At 40.6% G+C, this 25,596-nt stretch overlaps 1 protein-coding gene across 3 annotated transcripts in view; it reads left to right on the top strand.

Moving 5' to 3' along the window:
• caskin2a (CASK interacting protein 2a) overlaps positions 1 to 25,596 on the top strand; it is a 55,696-nt gene that overhangs the window by 5,187 nt on the left and 24,913 nt on the right. For all 3 annotated transcript variants that reach the window (XM_085415637.1, XM_085415636.1, XM_085415638.1), the window contains exon 3: positions 21,033 to 21,084. In XM_085415637.1, coding sequence (XP_085271763.1) covers positions 21,033 to 21,084 — 52 coding nt within the window. The remainder of the gene's footprint in view (positions 1 to 21,032; positions 21,085 to 25,596) is intronic.

Raw genomic sequence — 25,596 nt, 5'->3', positions numbered from 1 at the left:
AAATGTATGAATGCATAGAAATATGTATATTAACAGAGGTGTAAATCTGAGTATATAAAAAGTAGAATTAAATTGATCAAATTAATTACCTTTTTATATCCATGTTAACAGTATGTTTTAATGTGCAATATTTAATTTGGTATATGCTTTTTTTAAGCACAGTTAGGTTTTACAAATGTATTAGTGTCGTGTATTCTTTGCAGCATATCCTCTGGTTTTGTGTAGTGAAAAAAAAAATACTCTCATTACTCATTTGCTTGTGTGCTAAGTAAAACTTCAGGCTGTACTAGACCTGATGGGAGAATTTGCACACTTTTATGCTTTCCACCAGCACAACAAGAGCACGAGTGTGATATTGCTGTTCAACAAAGTGTGTATCTGTTGCACCAGTGGACTGAAAATTGTGTTTGCTGGGATCAGGACTCACAATTTAATATCAGTGATGGAGTTGTTTGTCATTTTTGTCAGAGCCTCCACTGTCTGACAGCAGCTACGCAGATCCCTGGAGCAGCAGGGAGCTCTCTGATGTTGACCTGAATTAGCTAACATTTACACAACTGCTTATCGATATGAACAAATCAATCTGAATTCTTAGTGACCTGCTTTGAAACTCCCTATGATAATACTAGATTAGATAGTTGCCATTGGTGCTGGATAGTAAATCAGGGGATCATCAGAGGCACTCAGGTTTCATGCTAAAATACTTAAACATATTGCTATAAACCTTATTAAAATGGTCATTTCTGCTGGAATTCAAGTTTCAAAAAGTTTGACAATTGCTTGGGTGGCTGAAGCTAAGGTGGTAGAGCAGGTCACCTACAAACTGGTTGGTGGTTCGATCCCTGTCTGCTCCAGTCTGCATGGCAAATATCTGTGGGCAAGATAATAACCCCAAGTTGCTCTCTGATGCATCCATCTGAGTATGAATGTGTGTGAATGTTAGATAGAAGAGTGTAGAGAAAAGTGCTTGTGCGAATGGATGTATGAGGCAAGTTGTGTAAAGCGCTTTGATTGCTCAGATATAGTAGAAAGGCACTATAAAGGAACTTGTTCATTTACCATTGGTGAAATTTGTCACACTGCATACCTAATGCAGTATAATAGATATTCCTCTCCATCATATTAATGATGGAGAGGAATATCTCCAAAATATAGACTTTTGTGGTGCAGTTTGTTGTAAGTCCTTCTCTCCATCTTCTATACTTGTCTGCAGCAGCAAAATATATCTTATCAAGGCTAAAGTTGGATTTATTCCGGTAACCTGGCCAGAGGTGGTTGGATGTCTTCATTATTATGATTATCATTATTATTTTATCATTTATGGTGTTCCTTGTTTTCCCTTTTTAAACATTTGAAACATTTAAAAAAAATTAATTAAAGAAAATTAAATTGTACCCAGTAAATACTGGGTACAATGTGATCTTTTTGACAATCATATTAATTCCCTCTAAAATTATGAGATTATTGTTTTTACCAAATGTAGCAATTCTGAGATATAGTTGGCCATTTTTACTTTATATTTAGACTGTTATTTTCCATCCTTCATCTGACTGTAAGACACAGTAGGAGCTGTGCTGTTCCTGTGTCTCACTTTTACTTCTCCCTGCAGCCTAAAAATGCTTTTGTAAAAGAAATGGATGCAAAGCAGAGAACTGATCATGGGATTGTTCCAAAACACACTGTGATACATCTGGTAGAAACACAGATGGGTGGGTGTGATGAGCTCTGGCGCCTCAATGGAGTCAGATTTCTGTCTAAAAGCAAAGGGACTAAACACTACAGTTTTCAAAATAATGGACCACAACTAAGATGCAACAAGTGTAATTTTTTTCCCCTTTGCACAGATCAAACGAGCCTCAGCTTGTACACAAACTAACGCAACAGCACCTGACATACAGTGAAAGACAAAACAGGGAGAATGGATAAACTGTCTGCTTTTCAGCAAAGAGATAAGTGCTTAGTTTGTAACAGTGCAGGAGGATGTCTCCTCTTCTCTCCTTTTGGTTATTCTTTAGGAGTTTGGCGACCAAAATGGGCACACAGGTACAACTTAAGCTGTGCCTACACTGGAATTAATTTGCTTGTCGTGCATCACTTTGAAGCTGACAGCTAGTTGACCAAACAGTTTGAGTGAGGAGTTTTTCATATTGTGATGCTGTTACACCCTGCCCTCCACACAGACCTCGCTGAAACCTGAATCCTGCTTTAAAGCTGTTCTGTTTACATATCTTTTCAGAGTTAGTTAGCGATACACATACGAGGTAATAATGACCTGGTGCAAATAACACTGAAGCTCAAAACAAGCATCATGTCTTTTAAGTAAGTTGCGACTGAAAAGCAGTGCTGTTTTGAAACAAATTACAGTAATCTGCTGCTAAGGATATTATAATAGCTTTATTGCCTCTGTGAGCTGTGTGTCCCAGCCTCTCAGCCTCAGCTACTGCTATAACTGTTTATTAGTGGGTGCAGTCAGTGGTTTAACTAGATTCAATTTTTTTAAATTCAAAGATTCATCTCAAAACATTTGTCAGATATGTTAAAAGTCTGAATATGAGCATTACTCTCAGCGTTATCTCTCTCAGTGCTGGGTTTAGGGACCTCTGCCAGTGAGGGCTTGTCCTGAAGGGGATTAGCGATGGCACTGTGGCTGTCTTGATGGACGATGAGCTGAGAAGGGAGGTTTCTTCTCTCGATCAGCCATCTGCTGACTTCAGGTTAGGTGCTCAGTCAATTTAGCTGGAATCACCACAGCCGTTTTCTTTTTGCTTAGCTGTTGCAAGCAAAGTGTATATAGATACACAGAAGGCTGTAGGCTGTGGGTAGCAACTCAGATTCACAGCTTGACCCGTAAAGTCATTTTTATGTGGGTGTTGTTTGCCTCACCCTGGAAATTATTACTAGAGGTTTTTCACAGGCCTCCATGATTATAATGTCTTTCATTGTAACACATGCTTGCTTTTATCTTGACCCTTGGTCCAGCCCACCCTTTTGTCACAAGTACTAAATACAAGGTTATAGTTGGGCAAAGAGCAGCAACACAAAGGCAAAAGAGTATACCGGTACTGTGTTATTGCATGCACTTTTAGATGTGTATATAATATACTGATAGCTCACCCAGCAGATATTATGCCAAAAAAAGTCTGCAAGTTGCAGGATTATGTTAATTAGAGGTTGTTTTTCACTCATTTTTGATTAATTGACCAGCCCTAGTTTAGCTAATAATCTCCAAATATCAGCAATAAATTATACCACCATTATATCTTAGAGTGAAACCTATATTTATATATTTACCCTAGAATATATATATATATATTTATCACCAAGGTGAGGTTGGGTGGATTGTTCTTTGGCAGGCATGTGGTCAAAAATCTCCACACACTGACTATATTGGTATAGACCTGTCACGGGTACATTAATATAGATTTAGACCTTATACATAATAATGAAAAAAAGATCATTGGTGTAAAATTGAGTTTGTCCAACAGCATGGTTCCGACTTGTTCAGCTCAAGCCAAGATGTTTAAAGAGCCTTCGGTCAACAAGATCTACAGTGGGGCAAAGAAGTATTTAGTCAGCCACCGATTGTGCAAGTTCCCCCAACTAAAATGATGACAGAGGTCAGTAATTTGCACCAGAGGTACACTTCAACTGTGAGAGACAGAATGTGAAAAAAAAATCCATGAATCCACATGGTAGGATTTGTAAAGAATTTATTGGTAAATCAGGGTGGAAAATAAGTATTTGGTCAATAACAAAAATACAACTCAATACTTTGTAACATAACCTTTGTTGGCAATAACAGAGGTCAAACGTTTACTATAGGTCTTTACCAGGTTTGCACACACAGTAGCTGGTATTTTGGCCCATTCCTCCATGCAGATCTTCTCGAGAGCAGTGATGTTTTGGGGCTGTCGCCGAGCAACACGGACTTTCAACTCCCGCCACAGATTTTCTATGGGGTTGAGGTCTGGAGACTGGCTAGGCCACTCCAGGACTTTCAAATGCTTCTTACGGAGCCACTCCTTTGTTGCCCGGGCGGTGTGTTTTGGATCATTGTCATGTTGGAAGACCCAGCCTCGTTTCATCTTCAAAGTTCTCACTGATGGAAGGAGGTTTTGGCTCAAAATCTCACGATACATGGCCCCATTCATTCTGTCCTTAACACGGATCAGTCGTCCTGTCCCCTTGGCAGAAAAACAGCCCCATAGCATGATGTTTCCACCCCCATGCTTCACAGTAGGTATGGTGTTCTTGGGATGCAACTCAGTATTCTTCTTCCTCCAAACACGACGAGTTGAGTTTATACCAAAAAGTTCTACTTTGGTTTCATCTGACCACATGACATTCTCCCAATCCTCTGCTGTATCATCCATGTGCTCTCTGGCAAACTTCAGACGGGCCTGGACATGCACTGGCTTCAGCAGCGGAACACGTCTGGCACTGCGGGATTTGATTCCCTGCCGTTGTAGTGTGTTACTGATGGTGACCTTTGTTACTTTGGTCCCAGCTCTCTGCAGGTCATTCACCAGGTCCCCCCGTGTGGTTCTGGGATCTTTGCTCACCGTTCTCATGATCATTTTGACCCCACGGGATGAGATCTTGCGTGGAGCCCCAGATCGAGGGAGATTATCAGTGGTCTTGTATGTCTTCCATTTTCTGATGATTGCTCCCACAGTTGATTTTTTCACACCAAGCTGCTTGCCTATTGTAGATTCACTCTTCCCAGTCTGGTGCAGGTCTACAATACTTTTCCTGGTGTCCTTCGAAAGCTCTTTGGTCTTGGCCATGGCGGCGTTTGGAGTCTGACTGTTTGAGGCTGTGGACAGGTGTCTTTTATACAGATGATGAGTTCAAACAGGTGCCATTCATACGGTAACGAGTGGGGGACAGAAAAGCTTCTTACAGAAGACGTTACAGGTCTGTGAGAGCCAGAGATTTTCCTTGTTTGAGGTGACCAAATACTTATTTTCCACCCTAATTTACGAATAAATTCTTTACAAATCCTACCATGTGGATTCATGGATTTTTTTTTCACATTCTGTCTCTCACAGTTGAAGTGTACCTCTGGTGCAAATTACTGACCTCTGTCATCATTTTAAGTGGGGGAACTTGCACAATCGGTGGCTGACTAAATACTTTTTTGCCCCACTGTATGTAGAAAAAGTAAAATTTAATTGCACTTGCTCATGATCACAGAGGTTCTCTGACATGGTCCTCTCTGTGCAGTGTGTAACAGTTTGCGGTCAGCTCTCCCAAGGCTGCTAACTGGGCCGTCTTCACCCATAATGGGGGCTGTGGGTTAGTGGGGTTAGCTGTTTTTTTGTGTGTTTCAGTTATTTAAAGTTGAAAGAATTCCATTGTAAAAAGACTGATGTTCAAAAAATTACATGAAGTTCGTTAAGTTTTAACAGTGTTAACACATAGCTAAGATAAGAGTTGACCAAAATAATAATATTTGTGATTATTATTATTTGTGGTATAAAAGGCTTGCCTTAATGTGTACGTTGACTTCTTTGGAGGTCTGTGTTTATTTGATGAGTCGCTTTTCTTTTTCATGGGCTAAATGTTCAGAATCAATTTGATGAAACACTAAAAGACTTTTAAACATGTCACTTTTTATTTTATTAAAGCAATTCCATGTAACAAAAGGTGGAAATAAATATCAATCAAAAAATATTGTCTACACATTAGCTGTTTTAAGCATATTAGCGTATTAGAGCACAAGTCAAGGTAAGCTGAGAAATAGCTTGTGAGCTACTTTGCTGAAAAGCTATTGAAAAATGATCTAATCTTTTTCAGTGTACTCTAAATAAGATCAGACAATATTGCACAAACTACATTTTAAAGAAAGTTGTGATTCTTGATGTTTTAGAAGGTGGAAGTATAGAAAGTTTGCCACTTTGCACAAACTACTTTTTAACACAAAACTATAAAAACAGTGACATTTTGTGAGTTATGTGCGCTCCACTGAGATTTGTAAGATTTGTAAGATTTTTATGGCTGCTAACGAGACCACTTGTTTCTCTGCTGCGGAAAAGCACAGTGAAATTTATTGCAAGAAATTGGGCTTTCTGATTGGGTGCTTGCTCAAAAATTCTGCTCATACTACAAAAAGAAGTTCACACTTCATACCAGGCTTCCTACTGATTAATCATTAATGACCTTTCTACAAAACTATATAATTTCTAAACACTAGTTTTCTAAACAAATGTGGGGATTTCACATCTTTCACATCACACAGCAAACCTACAGTATAGTCTCATTAAGTATTGTGTCAATACTGTGGTCTTATTTTAAGGTCTGTTGGTAGTATTGCATCTCATTTTGACATGTTTTCTTTTTTGTTCTGGGCTGGTTTACAGTCAAACTGGCTCTTTACATACAAAGTTAAACCTACAGATGTACAGATCAATCTAACCCTAACATTTAACTACAATATTTAACTGCAAAGGTTAGGTGTGAAAATACCTAAAACACCAGTCAAAAAACTCTAAATACTAAAGGCTACCAAAAGTGAACGTAGGATTAGATAATAATTTGCACAACACAGTTATCAGAAGTTAGTTCATAGTTAAATGTTAGTCGTTCAGGCCTGAGGAGCAGGGTTGAGGACGTGAAGGGCTGCAAACTGAAGTGTAATTTATGGTACCAGAAATTTGTCCATCTGTGTACGCAGGTTTTAGATCTCACCCTGGGTCAACACACCTGAATCAGATGGTTAGACATTACCAGGCCTCTGCAGAACTTCAAAACATATTGAGGAGCTCATTTAACCATTTAAACCAGCTGTTTTGGATCAACGACACATCTAAAACCTGCAGGACACTGGCCCTTGAGGCCTGGAGTTGGACACCCCAGGTGAACAGGTTTCCATTTGTCCAGTTAGCAGAGAGGGGTTTTCAGTCACTACAGACGTTCTCACTTGCTGTTCTCCGGAGTCCTATCTTTCTAAAATGTAGTCTTAAATTAGATGAAAATTAAAAATGTAACTTTTTCAAAAAATGACAAGGATGGTGTCAGAATTTTCCTTAAAAATGCTAATGAATATCGAGTATTTCCTGGGTTTCGGCATCAAGTTGGAAACTCTAGCATTGCTACAACCCTTATAGAGTTAGATCTATTTTAAGATGAACAATAATTTCCATAGCTACAACTAAGATCTATGCAAAAACCTGCTCAGACAACCTTTATGTAATAATTCCTGCTAGAGGTATTGTAAAGAAGTGTAGTGCGTATGTCAAGAAATGTCTCTAGCATGCCAAAGTTAAGTCAGAAGAATCCAAACCTAATGCTTAGCTATAAAAGTCTTGGTTTCAGCTTGTCTTTTCTAAAAACAACCCCCACTTACACTTCCCTCATCCCTGTACCTTGATTTAGGGATAACCCATCTGGCTAAATGTCAGATTAGAAGTCTGTTAGACTTGAACGAATCTAAGTGTCTGTGTCTGCATGCAATTAAGTGTCTTTGTGCAGACTGCCACATGTGTGCTGTGTTCTTGAGTATCCAGTAGTAGCACATGAATGCATTTCACTTCTTTAACTTTTGTCCCGTCTCATTAGTTTTGAGTCTTCAGCAGCAGGGTGCTGTAGTTAGCCCATTAGCTAACCGGCTAACTGGGCTAATCAGTCTTCTACTTTATTACCCAGACAGCTGGGTGGCAGCCAAGTAGTGTGTGACAAGCTCTGGAGTTCACCTACTCTTCTACACACATTAATCCTGACCCCTTTCCTTCCCTGACAGATGGGATAGCCTGTCTAGGATTGCTGTTTAATTACTAAAGTAATTAAGTAGCATGTGTGTGGTTCCAATAGACAGCACCACTTAATCTAGCACAACTAGGCTTTTATTACATGCTCCAGGCAACACATAGTTGGAATTGGAACTCATCTTCAGGGCTATCTTCAGGTCTATTATGTATTTCTTGCTAAAAAGAACAAGCTGCCAGTCAGGCAGGTGAATGATTGTGGCATTCAGATTGTGGCTACGGTGTCGCTGCCTCCACATGCCCTGGAACAGTTTTCTTGTGTTTGGATATGAATCTGTGATGCAATGAAAGAGAACAAATCTGTATCTGTAGGCAGCGTAGTTTGACTTTGTGGAATTACTTGCGTGCTTGTATAGACAAGGACATGTGATTGTCTGACATGGAGGTGTTTCAGTGTTTATTTACTGGAACGTGTATGGACGAGGAGCATACTTTCCAAATGCATCTTGTAGCTAATGAGCATCAGCAGGAGACGCTGTTTATGTTGCTTTGATCCTCTCATTTTCTCATTCTTTTCTCTTTTTAACACATTCATTTACATTTTATCATTTGCAACTCTTCATGTCTCTTCCGCTGATTTGAATGCAAATAAAAATCCCATCCTGTGCTGACTTTGTACTCTGTTCATTGTAAGAACTGCCAGGATAACAGGATAACAGTGTCTTGGATGAACAGATCAGTGTGTCTATGTTAGGCATCTGTGACATGGAAAGAACAAGCGGATCTGATGTTTTTAGGTTTTCATTTTAGTTGTTTTTCAAATTCTGGATTCTCAACAGCCCAACAAGGATGCAGAAGGATGTGAGGTTTCTACGATGTGAGACTTAAAGTGTAACATTATTAGAACTTTATCCCTTTATTCCAGTGCCTTAAATGCTTTGAGTGGCTGTCAAAAACTCTTTTCGCCACGTTGTTTCTATATTTGCCTGTAGTTGAATGTGGAGATGATTCGCTTCTTTATAATAATAATGCTGATAACTGTTTTAAAGATATTTACATAGGCACTCGAAGCAGAGATAGTAACGTGAGCGTCATTTGTGTTTTAGTCAGGTTACCTCTAAGCTTGCAAATGCAATTCAGGTCATATGAAATAGTAATTTTTCCCATGCCTTCTGTGCTTATTTGATATATTGATTAATATCAAAGCAAATAAAATGTCAGTTAATTAGTATGGATGATGGGGTTTGTGTCATGGCTGTTACGTTTTGTTTGATTAGAGCAGTCCGTGGTGTTGTAGCTTCTGTCCTGGTTTGTGTCCTAAAAGAAGAGTTTGGGATCTTATGCCTAATTTGCAGAGAGGACAAACTGAACTCTCTTCTTAAGCTAGAAAGAAATATTACAGCTTTTCCATCTGTGTAGTAGAGTCGGGCTTCATGTAGCTGTAGCTGCAAGTTCAATAATCATTTGATAGTTAACTTAGTGGAGGGGGTCAGTAGCTCATGGTCAATTGATTTTTGTTTTTTACACCTCAGCAGCTGGATTGGAAAAAGCCTCAAGGCTGTGCTGCTGGCACGATTTTGAAAGTGGAGTGAGCAAACAGCTGGTGGAAGATGAGTCATTCAAACTGTACTTTGTGTCTTTGCTTGATAACAGTAAATACACAACAAATGACCCAGGTAAGTTACCTTCGAGGCTGTAACCCAAGTACAAATGAAATAAACCAAATATAGAGCATACAATTAAAAAATAAATACGATTTGCAAAAACGGGTGCACACAGCAGACTCCTTAGACAACTCCACATCATCAAAGAGCTGATTATGAGGTTATGAGCCAGCACAAGTTGTGCAAGCAATACACAAAAGTTTTCCAGGCTGGTGAACCTTTGGTGACCGGTCTCATATTTCCTCTAGTATTTGGAATGACTGCCTCGCCACTCAGTGAAGACAAAAGAAAGAGAAAGGAATGTCTCCTTAGTCGATCTATCATAATGTTTTTTGTTATTAAGAGGTGTTTCAATCCTGGTATGTGGCTCTTCCTTTGCCTCTTCAGTGGTATATCTGTTCTCCATTTGTGGATTAACGTTTTAGCTGGATTAAATTGTCGGTGTGATCCCAGCTTCTTGCTACTTTGAAACAGTTGTTGGATTGGCTGTCAGAGCAACATATCCGGAAGGTCAACCTTACTAGGAAGCAGATTTATCCTATGTAAACAAGATTACATTACTTAAATAATGTTGCTTTGTAAAATCCTTCTAGTCGTGGCTGCGCCATTGATATGGGAGGCCGGTTGCAATCGTTGCTTTCATAAGAGAGAAAATAATCTGTGATTGCCGTGATGTGTTTGTGTAACCAGACTGATAATTTAGAGAGGTGTAATGTATTAGCATTCTGTATTAGTGGCTAAATTATGGTACTTCATGGAAATGAAATATCATATACCTTATATAGGGTTGTTAACTGAACCCAAACCATAGCACAAGGAGCAAGAATGTCCACTGACCTATTTTAACTGAAATTAAGCCACTGCTCCTGCATCCTTTTAGCATGTCCAAGGAACAATTTCCCCCTACAATCCAGAGATTACTACAGTGGCTTGCAAAAGTATTCGGCCCCTTGAACTTTTCCACATTTTGTCACATTACAGCCACAAACATGAATCAATTTTATTGGAATTCCATGTGAAAGACCAACACAAAGTGGTGCACACGTGAGAAGTGGAACGAAAATCATACATGATTCCAAACATTTTTTACAAATAAATAACTGAAAAGTGGGGTGTGCGTAATTATTCAGCCCCCTGAGTCAGTACTTTGTAGAACCACCTTTTGCTGCAGTTACAGCTGCCAGTCTTTTAGGGTCTGTCTCTACCAGCTTTGCACATCTAGAGACTGAAATCCTTGCCCATTCTTCTTTGCAAAACAGCTCCATAACTGCCCTTCCTTTATGGAAGAGTGGCAAGAAGAAAGCCATTGTTAACAGAAAACCATAAGAAGTCCCGTTTGCAGTTTGCCACAAGCCATGTGGGGGACACACACCTAACCACATACAGCAGTTATGTATGTCTGAGAGCACACTTGTCCATCGCCTGTGTATTGGATCAATTCCTTTAAGGTTACATTTAAAGCGTATTGTGCTGGATATATTTGTATAGCTATCAGGTTCATTTTCACAAAAATTATAGCCTCTTTCAAAGCATAGGTACTGATTATGGGTTTTTTCTATTCCACCCAAGCAGATAGGTACACACGGTACTCGTAATGCTAGTGTTTACTTATGTGCTTCTCACAAGTGAACAAGAAATTCACTGTGTTTGGTTCAAAACAAGATGACGTTTTGTCATTCAGAGGTAATTCAAACCTTAAAACCTGATCTCAGAGTATGGTGATTCACTAGAGAATACAAAAGTACTACCAAAGTACACCCAGGAAGTAATCATTCCTCCAAGACCAATATTTTTGTTATTTTTAAAACAGTCTAACAGAGCTTCAGGTCTTATAATTGTGGAAGAATGCATGAAAAATGAAGGAGGGGCAGCAAAGTGACTTGGGTAAACATGATTTGAATGGTATGTAAAGTGTTTAGTTGCTAGGGTGCAAGGTTGACATGTTATGTAATATGAAATGTACAGCTGTGCGCATGTCTCCTGTGTACATTCACACTGGTTCATGTGCACGCTGCACAACAGATCTGTTTCATTTCCATACTGGCTTATTGGCAGAGAATATTGAGTGTGTCTGACCTAGTTGCCAGCAGCACCATGGGAGATTACTTTCTTCATTTTTAACAATGGAGCAAATTTATTGGATAATGCATCCCGGAGCTGTTTTGATATTAAGGGTTTTTCTCAAGACCCAGTTCAAGCGCTTATTCTTATAGCAAGCGATACAGTGCTGGAGCAATTGATAAAGAATTGATGAAGCCAAAGTGTGTCACTTTGCAAGTTTGGTGTATGTGCATGCCCTCGGGTGTGTGCCGTGTGCTGTTTACGGTCCTGTCTTTAATGAGTAGTTTTAGTAAGCTCTGCAACTCACTTGAACATGCAGTTCTCATTTTCATTCACAGCTCATGTGCTACATTGCGTCCCTGCACAACTGGGGGTAAAACAAAAGGTGTTCTGTTGCAGGTGTTAGTCTGCTAGGAAACCCCATTTGGCTGCCACTCAGTTATGTATTTATAGACTCATGGTGCTCTTGCTGTAGGGCTTGTTTGTCTGTGCAGGCAGATGTATATTCCTCTGCTCAGCCAGCTGCATTAATATGCATTACATGCTGGGCTGTGGAGCTATGCCTTTGCAGGATTATACCTTATTACACCTGACAAGCTGCTGTTCTCTGAGGCATATTAAATGGACACACAGTGACACTTTGGTCAATTCCAAATTTGAAGTTTCAAATTGAATGAAATGTCAAGCTGAATGAGGATATTACTGTAAAATCTGAGGTGAAACTAGTACCGTATTTCCCGGACTACAAAGCGCACCTGAATATTAGCCGCACAAGCTAAAATCAGGGGAAAATCCTGTTTTGTACATACATTAGCCGCACCTGACTAAAAGCCGCAGGTGTTTCAATGTTGACTTATCATATGTAAGAGAATATGCACAAAGGGAATTGTCAGGAAAGAGATGGCTGTTTGGAGACACACCCCTTTTATTAATATTTTGAAAAACAAGTTATGGGTACATATTTGCACATGTAGTACATAACAGTAACCTACAGCACACCAGAAAAATAGATTCGGACTACCTTTTAGGCTCAGGTGAAGTGACACGGAGAAGAAAAGTCAGTCATTCACCATCTTTCTCTTCTTCCTGCGCTCTAAAACCACCAAAGTCCTCTTCTCCAATGTCGGAAACGAACAGGCTCAGGATGGCTTCGTCATCCACTCTCCGCTTCTCTCCTTCGTTGTCACTTTCAAAACCAAAGAAATCCTCGTTGTCAGTGTCAGAGTCGAACACCCTCAGAAGGGCCGTGGCGGTGTCCTCCTCTCCATCATGCAGCAGTCCAGCCCTTCAAAATCCGTTGGTGATCGTGGATGTTTTCGCACTTTTCCACGCTGTCAGAATCCACCGGTGGAGTTGGGCATAACTTGCTTTTCGCAAGTTTATCGCCGCTCGTCATCCACGCCTCCCGCTGAATGCGTAGCGCTACTTTGAAGTTTGTTTTTCGCGCTACTTCGTACGGCACTACGTTGCCTGGCGGACGGACATGTGACTAACATACCACTCTTGAACCTCGATCCTTCCGCCAGGCAACGTAGTGCCGTACAACAGCGGAACAAACAAAACAAATCGTCTTACGATATCACAAAAATCATGGAAAATCCATAGAAAAGCCGCACCTGACTAAAAGCCGCAGGGTTCAAAGCTTGTGCAAAAAGTAGCGGCTTATAGCCCGACAATTACGGTAATAACTTTGGAAAGAGTTTTGAACAATATGGCAGAAAGATTCAACTTTTCCACTTGCTGATAGGATCATTTTACTACAGCGATCCTCTGGTGTGTAACTGGTAAGTGTATTTATCCCAGCAATAGTAGGGGAACAGTCTAGAAGAGAAACTGCGCCGCCAGGAATTCAATTCAAGTAAAAATATGCAAGTTCCTCATCTATGAAAAGTACAAGTGTTTAAAGATGAGTTTATTTGAATGACTGTACTTTTGGGTGGTTTAAGTTGCAGTACTGCATCATATTTTGTCACTGTTGTGTCAAAAAAATAAAGCTTTTTTCAGCTTTTTTGCCTTTATGCATACATACATTATGGAGCCAGAGTAAAGCAGGGTTAGTCTCTGCTCTCCCTTGGTGGTTTGGTTTGAGGGACTGTATTTACTCTCTCAGTAATCAGTGCACTTAGATGGATGTGCTCCTCAGATAAGTGTTTCCCTTGATGAGGTCTTTACCACAACCCATGGTGGGGGTGGTTGTCCCAGCCCACAACTCCTAAATCAAGTGTCCTTCTCTGCTGTTGTAAATGAGAAGTCGGTTAGGGTGTAATTGGGTTTGCATATTCTGTGGGATAAGTCCATGGACTGTTTTCCAGATATAGAGGGAAAACTATAATGACATTCCAAAGAGACTAGCTTGCAATTAAACACTGGGATTAATGCTATGTTTTTGTCAAAAGGCATTTAAAAGACTTAATAATAATAATAATAATAATAATAATAATAATAATTTAAAAGACTTTTCTGTCTTTCTGATATCATACTGAAAATACAGACACTACAAATTACATAATTGGCTATCTGACATATTACATTGCAGAGTTGCACCTTAGTACTTGCTGCTGCTTGCTTAAAATGTAAAAATGAAGAAAAACTAATTACTTAGGTAGCAGTACTTGCTATTTTCTTGTACAGTGTACAAAATGGCAATAAACAGCATAAAACATGATGTTATTTCCAAGTGAGAAGAATTAAGCCAATGCGAACATCCTTCAAATCTTTATTCTATCTGAAGGCCACCATTTGGCAATACAAATGTACTCTTTCCTATTGAGTTTATGGGATTTGTCATGCTTGTGGGTCATATTGACTACAAAATTGTCTGTTTTAGAAGTCTTGGTCATACTGTGTTTCATTGGCTCAATGAATAATTATTTTTCGATCACAAGTCATTACGCAGTGAGCTTGCAGTTTTGCAGTCAGACGCGCTGCTTCCTCAAGTCTAGTTTTATGGAGCAGAGATGGTGAAAATGCTAATATCAAGGCTTCAAAATGGGATTTAAGAAATCAGTGGATGACTTCATGGTATCTGCTTCCATCTTTTATATTGCTAATGTGTGTAGCTCATAGACAGTGTAGTGTATAATGACACACTCTTGGGACCTGGAGGAAAACTGCAGCATTTTAGTAATTTTTTTAAATGAAGGTTCTGGTTGTTGCCATCAACGAGTTATCTCTTGCCAGCATAGAGACAGAGATAAACAGTAGGCCTTTATACACCTTTATACACAAGTGTGTATTTTGGCTTTATGCATTTATTTTTTACGCAAGTAGATGATGATCAAAGCCATTTTAAACAGAGTTTTGCAGCTGTACAAACTAAACCAACACGGATCTCTGTCAGCTCCAGTCTTGTTGAAGGAGACAAAAATAAGCAGGCCAGCTTTTTTTCTGCTCTTTCTTTTTAATTTATATTTTCCAGCCGGTTTCTCCCAACATAAAGAGGGTTCACAGCCGTACTCGTCTGATCTTGCAGCAAGACTTTCCACAATTCATTTACATGTTTTCTTTTACCTCACACATACATATACACTAAAAAGAAACTTCCCCCTCATATTACCTGAAACTCATTTCTCCTCCTGCTCATCTCATCTGATTGTTCCTCTTCCTTCATCTGCATTCTCTCCACATCAGAGTCGAGATCCGTTTTTTCTGTCCGGGATGCTTGAGCAACAGTAGTCAAAGGAGCTTGCAAAGAAAAGCGTCTGGACTTCTTTAAGTTGCTTGAAGACGTTTCACCTCTCATCCGAGAAGCTTCTTCAGTTCTAAGGTCAAATGGTGGAGAGTCCCAGATATAAACCTAGTGGGAGTTTCCCCCCACAGAGGGACAAAAGGACCCCCTGATGATCCTCTAATCGCCTGAGCCAAGGTGTGAAACTGGGTGTGGGTCCCAATCAGCCAGAGTTTCGGGTGTGTTCATTGTGAAACCTGGCCCCACCTTATCATGCGAATTCCTGAGGTCAGATGGCCCAGGATGTGAGTGGGCGTTAAGGCGTCTGGGAAGGGATCTCAAAACTGGATTATAGATGGCAGAGAGTTGGTGTCGTAAACCCCCGCCTCTGTTCAAAGATGGTCGCTCACAGTGGACATAGATGGCTTCTTTCACTCCTCTTTCAAACCATCTGTCCTCTCTGTCCAAAATGTGAACATTGGCATCCTCGAAAGAGTGTCCTTTATCCTTAAGATGCAGATGGACTGCTGAGTCTTGTCCTGTGGAGGTGGCTCTTCTATGTTGTGCCATGCGCTTGTGAAGTGGCTGTTTGGTCTCTCCAATGTAGAGGTCTGGGCATTCCTCGCTGCACTGTACAGCATACACCACATTGCTAAGTTTGTGTTTTGGCGTTTTGTCTTTCGGGTGAACCAGTTTCTGTCTGAGCGTGTTGCTGGGTCTGAAATACACTGGGATGTCATGCTTGGAGAAAACTCTCCTGAGTTTCTCTGATACACCGGCTACATAGGGGATGACAATGTTGTTGCGTCTGTCCTTCTTATCCTCCCTCGCTGGTGTCTGGTCTTCTTTTCTGTGCCTCTTTGCTGACTTTAAGAACGCCCATTTAGGATAGCCGCACGTTTTGAGTGCTTCCTTTACATGTGTGTGTTCCTTCTTTTTCCCTTCAGGCTTAGAGGGAACATGTTCTGCCCGGTGGTGTAGGGTCCTGATTACTCCAAGTTTGTGTTCCAAAGGGTGATGGGAGTCAAAGAGGAGGTACTGGTCCGTGTGTGTGGGCTTCCGGTAAACTTCGATGTTGAGTTTGCCGTTCTCTTCAAAGTGCACAGCGCAGTCCAGGAAAGGCAAACAGTTGTCCTTTGTGTCTTCCCTGGTGAACTTGATGTTTTTATCCACAGCGTTAATGTGCGCAGTGAAGGATTCCACTTCTTGTGTCTTGATTTTGACCCAGGTGTCGTCCACATATCTGTACCAGTGGCTGGGTACTCTTCCTTTGAAAGAGCCAAGAGCCTTCCTTTCCACTTCCTCCATGTAAAGGTTGGCTACAATAGGTGACACGGGGGAGCCCATGGCACAGCCATGTTTTTGTCTGTAAAAGCCTTCGTTGCACTTGAAATATGTAGTGGTGAGGCAGAGGTCTAACAGTGTGCAGATCTGATCGGGTGTGAAGTTGGTCCTGTCCTCCAAGGAGCTGTCTTCTTGTAGTCGTTTTCTGACAGTCTCCACTGCCTCCGTGGTGGGTATGCAAGTGAAGAGAGAGACTACATCAAAGGACACCATGGTTTCATCTGGATCCAGGGTAAGTTTCTGGACCTTGTCGGTGAAGTCGGTGGAGTTCTTGATGTGGTGTGGGGTGTTCCCCACGAGAGGAGCAAGGATGGTAGCAAGGTGTTTAGCAATGTTATAAGTGGCTGAGTTTATGCTACTGACTATGGGTCTGAGTGGGACAGCTTCCTTGTGGATTTTAGGAAGTCCATAGATGCAGGGTATGGCATCCCCTGGGTAAAGGCGGTGATATGTAAGGCGGTCAATAATTTTGTCCTTTTCAAAGTCTTGAAGGCAAGCTATAACTTTCTTTTTGTAGCTGCTTGTGGGGTCTCGCTTTAGGGCTTCGTAGGTATTGTTGTCACTGAGGAGAGTAGTGATCTTTGTATGGTAATCTGTAGTGTTTAGGACCACGGTGCATCTTCCCTTATCAGCTGGTAAAACAGTGATGTTGTGGTCTTTGCTCAGGGAAGCGACGGCCTTCTTTTCCTGTATTGTGAGGTTGGATGGAGGGACTTTGGCACTGGAGAGCGTGGCTGAGACTTTCATCCTGATTTGCTCTGCTTCTGTCTGTGATAATTTATTAATCCGTATGGCAGATTCTGTGGCTGTGATGAGGTCCACTATGGGCAACTGTTGTGGAGAAATTGCAAAATTGAGTCCTTTGGCTAATACTCTCTTTTCAGGTTCAGTGAGAATCCTGTCTGAAAAGTTCTTAACCCATTTCTCCTGACTGGCATCAGGTGTGTTTTCTTCTCTGGGTTGTGTAGGTTCAGGATGAGGAGTGTGTGTTTTTGAAAGCAAGGTGTGAAATTTCCTGCGTTGTCTTTCTTTTCCTTTAGAGTGTTGGGCCCGCTGAGCCTTGTCCACAAACTTGTAAACCTCTTCTAAGATTGGAGAGGGTAGAAGGATTTCCAGTTCCTGCAGGGTCTGGCTGATCTTGATCTGGAGGGCATCTATGGTGAAATGGACCTGTCTTATCCTTTCACTTAAAAGGTGATTTTGTGCTCTCTGTAGAATCAAGTCTGCTCTGTATCCCCTGACAGTGGATCCAAGGTGCAGGCTCTTAGGAACAACTCTGCTTTGTCTACATCTTAGGTTGAAACGGAGATGGTTCCTATAATCCGCTAGTTTCCTTGATTCCCTTTCATACTCCCGCACCAGTTGAAGGGTGTTCCTCCCAAAATGTACGGCAATATGTCTGTGAAGGTTCTCAGTCATCCAGGTCATCGTAGTCAAAGGAGCTGGGCCATCTGACCTCAGGAATTCGCATGATAAGGTGGGGCCAGGTTTCACAATGAACACACCCGAAACTCTGGCTGATTGGGACCCACGCCCAGTTTCCCACCTTGGCTCAGGCGATTAGAGGATCATCAGGGGGTCCTTTTGTCCCTCTGTGGGGGGTCACTCCCACTAGGTTTATATCTGGGACTCTCCACCATTTGACCTTAGAACTGAAGAAGCTTCTCGGATGAGAGGTGAAACGTCTTCAAGCAACTTAAAGAAGTCCGGACGCTTTTCTTTGCAAGCTCCTTTGACTACGATGACCTGGATGACTGAGAACCTTCACAGACATATTGAGCAACAGTAGTTTTGCAAACTGCTAATGCATCTGGTGATGCTATCAAAACACAGCACTGTGGGTTGGGGGTTTTTTTTGGCTCTTTGTTCTGGCAGAGAATGTTCACATCAACATCGTCTCATATCTTAGTGTTTAATCTTTTCATTTGGTCTATACACATCAGCTTTCAGAGGAGAGCAGATCCCGTAATTTCTCCATCTCTGCAAGAAAACACAATATTAGAGATTTACTACATCCCTTGTTACCAACTCTTAGGAATGACGTTGAGTCAAGATGCTGCTAATTGGATGTATGCTAATGTGAAAAGGAGGCCCTTGCTGCTTTTGTGTAAAGAGATAAAGAGCTAGGGCAGAAAAGTCGGGAGGCCACAGTTCATAGAGAGCTAACATGTAGGATTTCATGGTGGGCGTGCTATGTTAGGAATTCCAACTCATGTTGTAACTAGAACTCCTGAAAGGCTCTGTTCTTTCCTGGTGGCTGGGACATCTCAGACCCCGCTTTGGCACTGAGCCCAGCCCCTCTGTCTAATTATCAATGTGCCTTTTTGTGTCTTTGGACTCTTGTTTTTATGTATGTCTTCAGCAACATCAGCTCTACAAAAGGCCTGGAACTGCAGTAAAATGAACACAGCAGCGTTAGGCGTGACTGTATTTATTCTCTATGCACAAGTGTTCAAACACTCTTACTGATTTCTTCACATGAAGTGAGAATTTCTAATTTATCCACTGAATTCACTGAAGTTTCCTAGAAGTTACCCAAATTGACCCGCATAAGTCTGTAAAGGTTAAATTGGATCATTAACGAACTTAAGTTTTACACACGAGTCATTACAGGATCGTGTCACTTTAAAAATCTAAATCCAAGTCATTTTCTCTTGATGACTTTTGTGGACTGGAAAATCAATATATCAGAAAGAAAGACAGAAATAATATTTAATCATTGCTCCATAGGTCTATCGTTTAGGAGGCTGAGGGGTAGCAGTGGCCAGACTCCAGCGAACCACGATAAAAGCCATTATCCACAAATGGAGAAACCTTGTAACAGTGGTGAACAGTGGCCTACCAAAAAGTTAAAGAATTTTGAGGTCAAGTCCAAATGCACTTCCTTGGGTTCAGTTTTCAGACCTGGGGATGTTCCTGGCAACTAATTTCTTAGTCGACTACATGAGGAAAAAAATGAGGCTAACCAGCTCGTCTAAAACTAAGAAACACTCAGACACTGAGTTACATTTGTGAACCTTGAATAGGACAATGTCAAAAACTCAGACAAAGGCATTTGAAACCATTAATCACAATTAAAATGTTAACAGTTACACTAAACGACTGGTACGTCTGGTACCGAATAGTGATAACAACGATTAATTGTGTTGTCGCACACATCCCTAATCTATACCGTGTTCATCAACAATGCGGCCATTTTTTAAAGCGATGAAACCTGTTATCCATCCGTCTGCAGTCTGCTATTTGGCTCAAGCACTAATAAAAATGGTTGCAGCAAGGGTGGATGTCACAGTTTGCAATGATCAACATGTCAGCTGTAATCATAGCTGTAGAAACAGTGGACTGTTGAGTTGATGCTGGCAGTGTTTCAAATCAAATCAAATCACTTTTATTGTCACATCACATGTGCAGGTACATTGGTACAGCACATGTGAGTGAAATTCTTGTGTGCGAGCTTCACAAGCAACAGAGTTGTGCAAAATGCAACAGAGTTGTGCAAAATTTTGTGTTTCTACAAGTGCAACAAGTTTTCCACACTTCTGCACACCTCTACAGACACACACACACAGTCACATGTGATTTTCCACACCTGTGTGGGAAAACACAATGAAAGGAATTGACTCAGATGAATGGTGCTGATTTAGAGGGCCTGGTAATCTGGTTCCTGTGTGGGTCCTTGGTAGACAGTGGAGCCTTTACTTTGCCAGTCTCTGCTGTAGGATGAGAAACAATAGAGCTATGTGAGGAGCATTTTCATTTCTTTTTAGATGCTGAAGATGGATTATATTTGCTATCGGAGTGTAGTTTGGTATTAGTTAAAATGTGGCATTAAGGGTGGAGTGAAGCATTGGGATGATGTAAGATGTGAGTTGGATAGTTAAAGAAAAGAGAAATATGCACGTACAAGATTTAGTTCTGTCACACTGAAAGGTCTGACTTCCTGAATAAAATGTATTTATTTCATAACCGCTAAACCTGTTTGTTGGCAACTACTCTTCAATTTGAGTTCACCTCAGTTGTTGTGAGTCAGGATGATTGCAAGACAAAAGATCATTGCAGTGTAGTCTGTCTTGGAGTGCTGAATGAATGAGTGAGACATGGAATAAGAAGCACTGTCTCTTCCGAGGAGAGTGGGGAACAAAACAACAACAACCTGTAGTCAGTTAGGAAGACTGAACTGGTATATTTGCACCAAGTATATCTTTTATCCGTGCATGCTCGAGTTTTTTAAGCTGTCACTCTCAATTTTAAAGAGCTGTGATAAGATGCCGATGTAAATGAGGGCAAATCATACATTTCTGCAAGGTTGAATCATTTGGCTGCTGTGAGGGTGTCAGACTCGCTGTGAGATGGGGAAGGGTGAGGCAACGGGAGGCGAGGAAAGCTCTCCATCCTGTCAGGGATGTCACGTTGTTTGATAAAGGGAGTGACGACAGAGAGAAGTGAAGAGGAAAGAGAAACATTTTGAAAGCACACACAGGTTTGAGGGATTGGCAGAGCGCTCTGAATAAAAACAAATAGAATCAAATATGTCGGCAATGACCTGTTTTTGACCCTCTTGTCATTTTGTCCATGTCTGTCTTTTTCCAGAGCTGCTGGGCTCTACCAAGAGGCTCAACATCAACTACCAAGACTCAGATGGGTAAGAGGCGTGCATGTGTGTACGTGTTTATGTGCGTCTCAGCGAGAGATGAACACGAAGCTGAGTCAGTGGAATGCAATGGAAGAGTCATTGTTTCTTGATTGATGTGCAGATTGTGTTCAGTCTTCACAGAATGACTCGCAGTAGAATCACACGCATGTGCTGACAGAGTGTCCTTCAGTTTTTACCTCACTCTTTGTTTTCCGATAATGTCTGTTAGAGCTTGGAGTAAAATGATTCTTTATATTCACTTAGATTCATTCTGACTTCTTTCAGAGGTTTATAGAAGATGTTACCTTTATTCCTGCAGTTTAAGGCTACAGACACTCTACGGAAAACAGTGACTGGAGACCACCGAGCAACATTATTGCAACCATATCCAGTCGAAGTGGTTGCATCAGGTCTGAGACCGCTCCTATTCAGTTGCTGCCTTCAAAGTGACTTTGGTGCATCATGATGGCGATGAATCAGAAATAAAACTGTGTTAAGATGGATTATCAGCTTATGAATGAATAGGGTTAAGTTGGCACTTATATGCAATATGTTTATTGCATATAAGTACCAACTAAATGTACCATAATTAAATGTGAAAAACCTCAAATCTGTTGCTCACTGTTTCTGTTTGCATCACAGCTGCAGTGCGGTACAGAGCCAGGGGCAGGCTTGCCACTGTCAGCGTATTGACAAACTAAAAATGAAAACAATAAGAAGAGGCTGAGGAAAACTGAATATGTTTATGATAAAAATGCCGGGGACTGTGTTGCTCTGAGAACTGAGACTGAGGTGGAGCACGAGTTGCTTTATTACTATTCCTCCATATTAACATGAAATCTATGTGTCATTGGTGACATGTATGAGATGCTGACTGACACAAAACATTTATTTATTTATTATTTATTTATTTTCATTTTCATGTTTTTTTGGAGGGGAGGTCTCATGCATATATGTCTGGAGGTAGAATAGAGTAGATAGAATAGAATAATCCTTTAATTGTCCCACAAGGGGAAATTTGGTTGTATCAGCAGCAAAAAAACACGCATACACAAAAAGAACAGGACACAGAACAGAAAACACAATTTTTACATGTTTACATCATGGACAATAGCTACAGAGCAGAGTACAATACAGTTGTTAAATTTAGCGTACAGATAGTGTGCAAACAGAGCAGGATACTGAAAGAAGAGTGACATGTTATAGAGCGACATATAGAGTACATAGGGTGACATGTTATAGAGGGACATATAGAGTACATAGAGTGACATGTTATAGAGGGACATATAGAGTACATAGAGTGACATGTTATAGAGCGATATATAGAGTACATAGAGTGACATGTTATAGAGGGACATATAGAGTACATAGGGTGACATGTTATAGAGGGACATATAGAGTACATAGGGTGACATGTTATAGAGGGACATATAGAGTACATAGAGTGACATGTTATAGAGTGACATATAGAGTACATAGAGTGACATGTTATAGAGGGACATATAGAGTACATAGAGTGACATGTTATAGAGCGACATATAGAGTACATAGAGTGACATGTTATAGAGCGACATATAGAGTACATAGAGTGACATGTTATAGAGCGACATATAGAGTACATAGAGTGACATGTTATAGAGGGACATATAGAGTACATAGAGTGACATGTTATAGAGGGACATATAGAGTACATAGAGTGACATGTTATAGAGCGACATATAGAGTACATAGAGTGACATGTTATAGAGCGACATATAGAGTACATAGAGTGACATGTTATAGAGCGACATATAGAGTACATAGGGTGACATGTTATAGAGGGACATATAGAGTACATAGAGTGACATGTTATAGAGCGACATATAGAGTACATAGAGTGACATGTTATAGAGCGACATATAGAGTACATAGAGTGACATGTTATAGAGCGACATATAGAGTACATAGAGTGACATGTTATAGAGCGACATATAGAGTACATAGGGTGACATGTTATAGAGGGACATATAGAGTACATAGAGTGACATGTTAGTTTGCATCCTGTGTCATCTACCAAGTTGGACACCTGTCGGTGTTAATTATTGAAGTTAAGTGGCACAACTCACTAAACAGTACTATAGGGATGATTCTATATATTAAACCGTTTGTGTTGTTGCATTTACTGTTGAGTGTCTGAACAGGAAAGAATAGGACAGGGAATATTGCCCATATTGATTTGGCTAATCTTTAACTTAACATTCAGACATTATTCCAGCAAGAGATATTTGTTATGCACTAGCACCTATTGAGGAAGGGAAGGGAAAGAAATGTGAATGTTGCTTTGTGTGTGTGCACTGCTGAGAAAAGACACACAAAGCTGCTTTCATTGTGTGCTGATCTCTGTGTATAAATGAAACTAAAAGCCTAAAACACTGGAAAAGAAAGGAAAACAAGGTGTACTATATCATTGTGTGTGTGTTTTGGGATTTGCCTCCTCTCTTCTTCAGCTTGCTCTGTTTAGCTCAGTTCTGCTCTGTTTCAATGAAAAATCTTATCTTCATTTTAAGTATTATTGCAGAGAAGGAATATGTGGAGTTTGGCTCAAAACACTCTGAGTGAGAATTGAGAGTTGAGTAAAGAGTAAGAGACAGAACCAAAACTTTTGGCAATGCACTTACAGATTTGAGCCATCCAGCGGATTATGCATTTGTTTTGATACATTTGATCTCCCCTTGAATTTTAACAAACACTTAGCGGCATTTACTCACATATGAGATGCACAATAAGGTTTTCTGAGTGCTTTTCTGTGTTAAACTTAGTGTAATTTATACAAAATTGAATGCCACAAACATTAGTAACTCATTGTGTCTCGACTTGGAGAAATAAATGATGGAGCAGACGAGTTGCTCCTTGGCACAGTGACTGATCGCAGTGTGTTGGCAAGCTGTCCAACCGAGATAGTTTGGAGACAGGTTACCTTTGCAGTCACCTTGTGACCTAAACTGCTGTCCCAGGGGTTGAGGGTGCTGCATGCTCTCTGGGTGACCAGTTAATCGTTGTAACTAGTTACAGGTGATCCCAGACAGCCAAACTTAAATGCAATCACTTTTCATGGTCCCATGATGGTTACCAGCTTTTTTTCCTTTAGTGTGGCTGAGGCAGCAGGAAGTTATGAAGGCAGAGAAATAAAGCATCTTTGCTACCTGATGAGCCATGTTCCAAATAGTATAGATAGGACAATGGTGCCAACATTAGCCTAACTTCTTATGATGTAGCATTCAGAATTGGCTTTCATGGAGCTGGAAGACGCGGTGCCATTGTTGCACCACTGTCCTGACTGCACTGTGTAGATATTTTTAAGGCCTATTTCTATGTCATCTTTAAGCAAAAAGAATATGAAAATATGAAATGATGTCCGTGCTCCACTGTGTCCACGTGTTGCCTGGTTATACTTCTGTGATCAGCCAGTGTTGGTTGGTTACATATGTTTTAGTCTTGTTTGAATACATTTGCAGACAAATAAACTGCTCCCATTAGGGCAGCTGTGAGTCAGTATTGTACTCTTTTATTATTTAGATTTTTTGGTATAAAGTAACCGCTTTTGATTCAGTTTGGCTCTTCTGTTCATCCTGTGTAGATATGCTTCAAGAATGCACATTTTATGTAAGACGTTTACTGTTTTTCCCTTCAGATGTACTTTTGTAGTTTTATTTCAGTAGGCCTTAAAACACGCAAAGAATCTCCCTTTCCAGACTGCAGTCTGAGTCTCAGTCTACGTGTGATGTGATTCTGTGTTGACTTAGACCCGCTGCGTGTGTCTACATGCAAGGTCAGTTCAGTGTGTGGGAGGTGACATACAATAGGGGTGCTGAAATCAAACATGCACGACTGCGACAAGACGAGTGCAGAAGGTGAACAAATCGTCTGCTGTCACCAAGTCAAAATTATCCCAGGAGGACATTTTCAGACGTGTTTGTAGAAAGTCACCGTAACTGATGACTCAAGAAGAGTAGACAGGAATGTGAAAGAATAAATGGTGGTATATGTGTGCTGAGGAGACATCTGAATAATGTGAGTGATAAGATACGCCATCTCACAGTCTGCAGATACAGTCGGAGCTTCGGGTCTGGTCTAAACTCTAAAAGACCTTACAACTCAAGTTTCGTCTTGTTTTCTTTTTTTGGTGTACCTGGCCTCTTTAAAGCTAACTGTACCTAATAACTCTGGATCAAAGGAATGTATATATTATAGTTTATAATAATAGTTTATATCGATGTTTCTAAATACACATCTTGGATAGAAGATGGGACATAGGTCATCTATTTGTTCTGAACTGAACGTTTTGAAACCTGGACATTTTCTGCCTTTTAATGATGTAAAGTTCAACCTTTTGACATGAAAGTCTGTGGGTCACTTTGTGTGCCAGGAAGCTGTGTGTCAGATCTGCATGAACCTGTTGCTTAATGTGAGGTATCGGTAAAAAATTATCTGTTGTGACTACGTAAGTTTTGTTTCGCAATGACTGCATCAGGCTGTGACAAA

The sequence above is a fragment of the Rhamphochromis longiceps genome, linkage group LG8 (assembly GCF_057381845.1).
Source record: "Rhamphochromis longiceps isolate RC_006_pf linkage group LG8, R_longiceps_female_GT1.1, whole genome shotgun sequence".
NCBI lineage: Eukaryota > Metazoa > Chordata > Actinopteri > Cichliformes > Cichlidae > Rhamphochromis > Rhamphochromis longiceps.
This window is presented reverse-complemented; position numbering and strand designations above follow the sequence as displayed.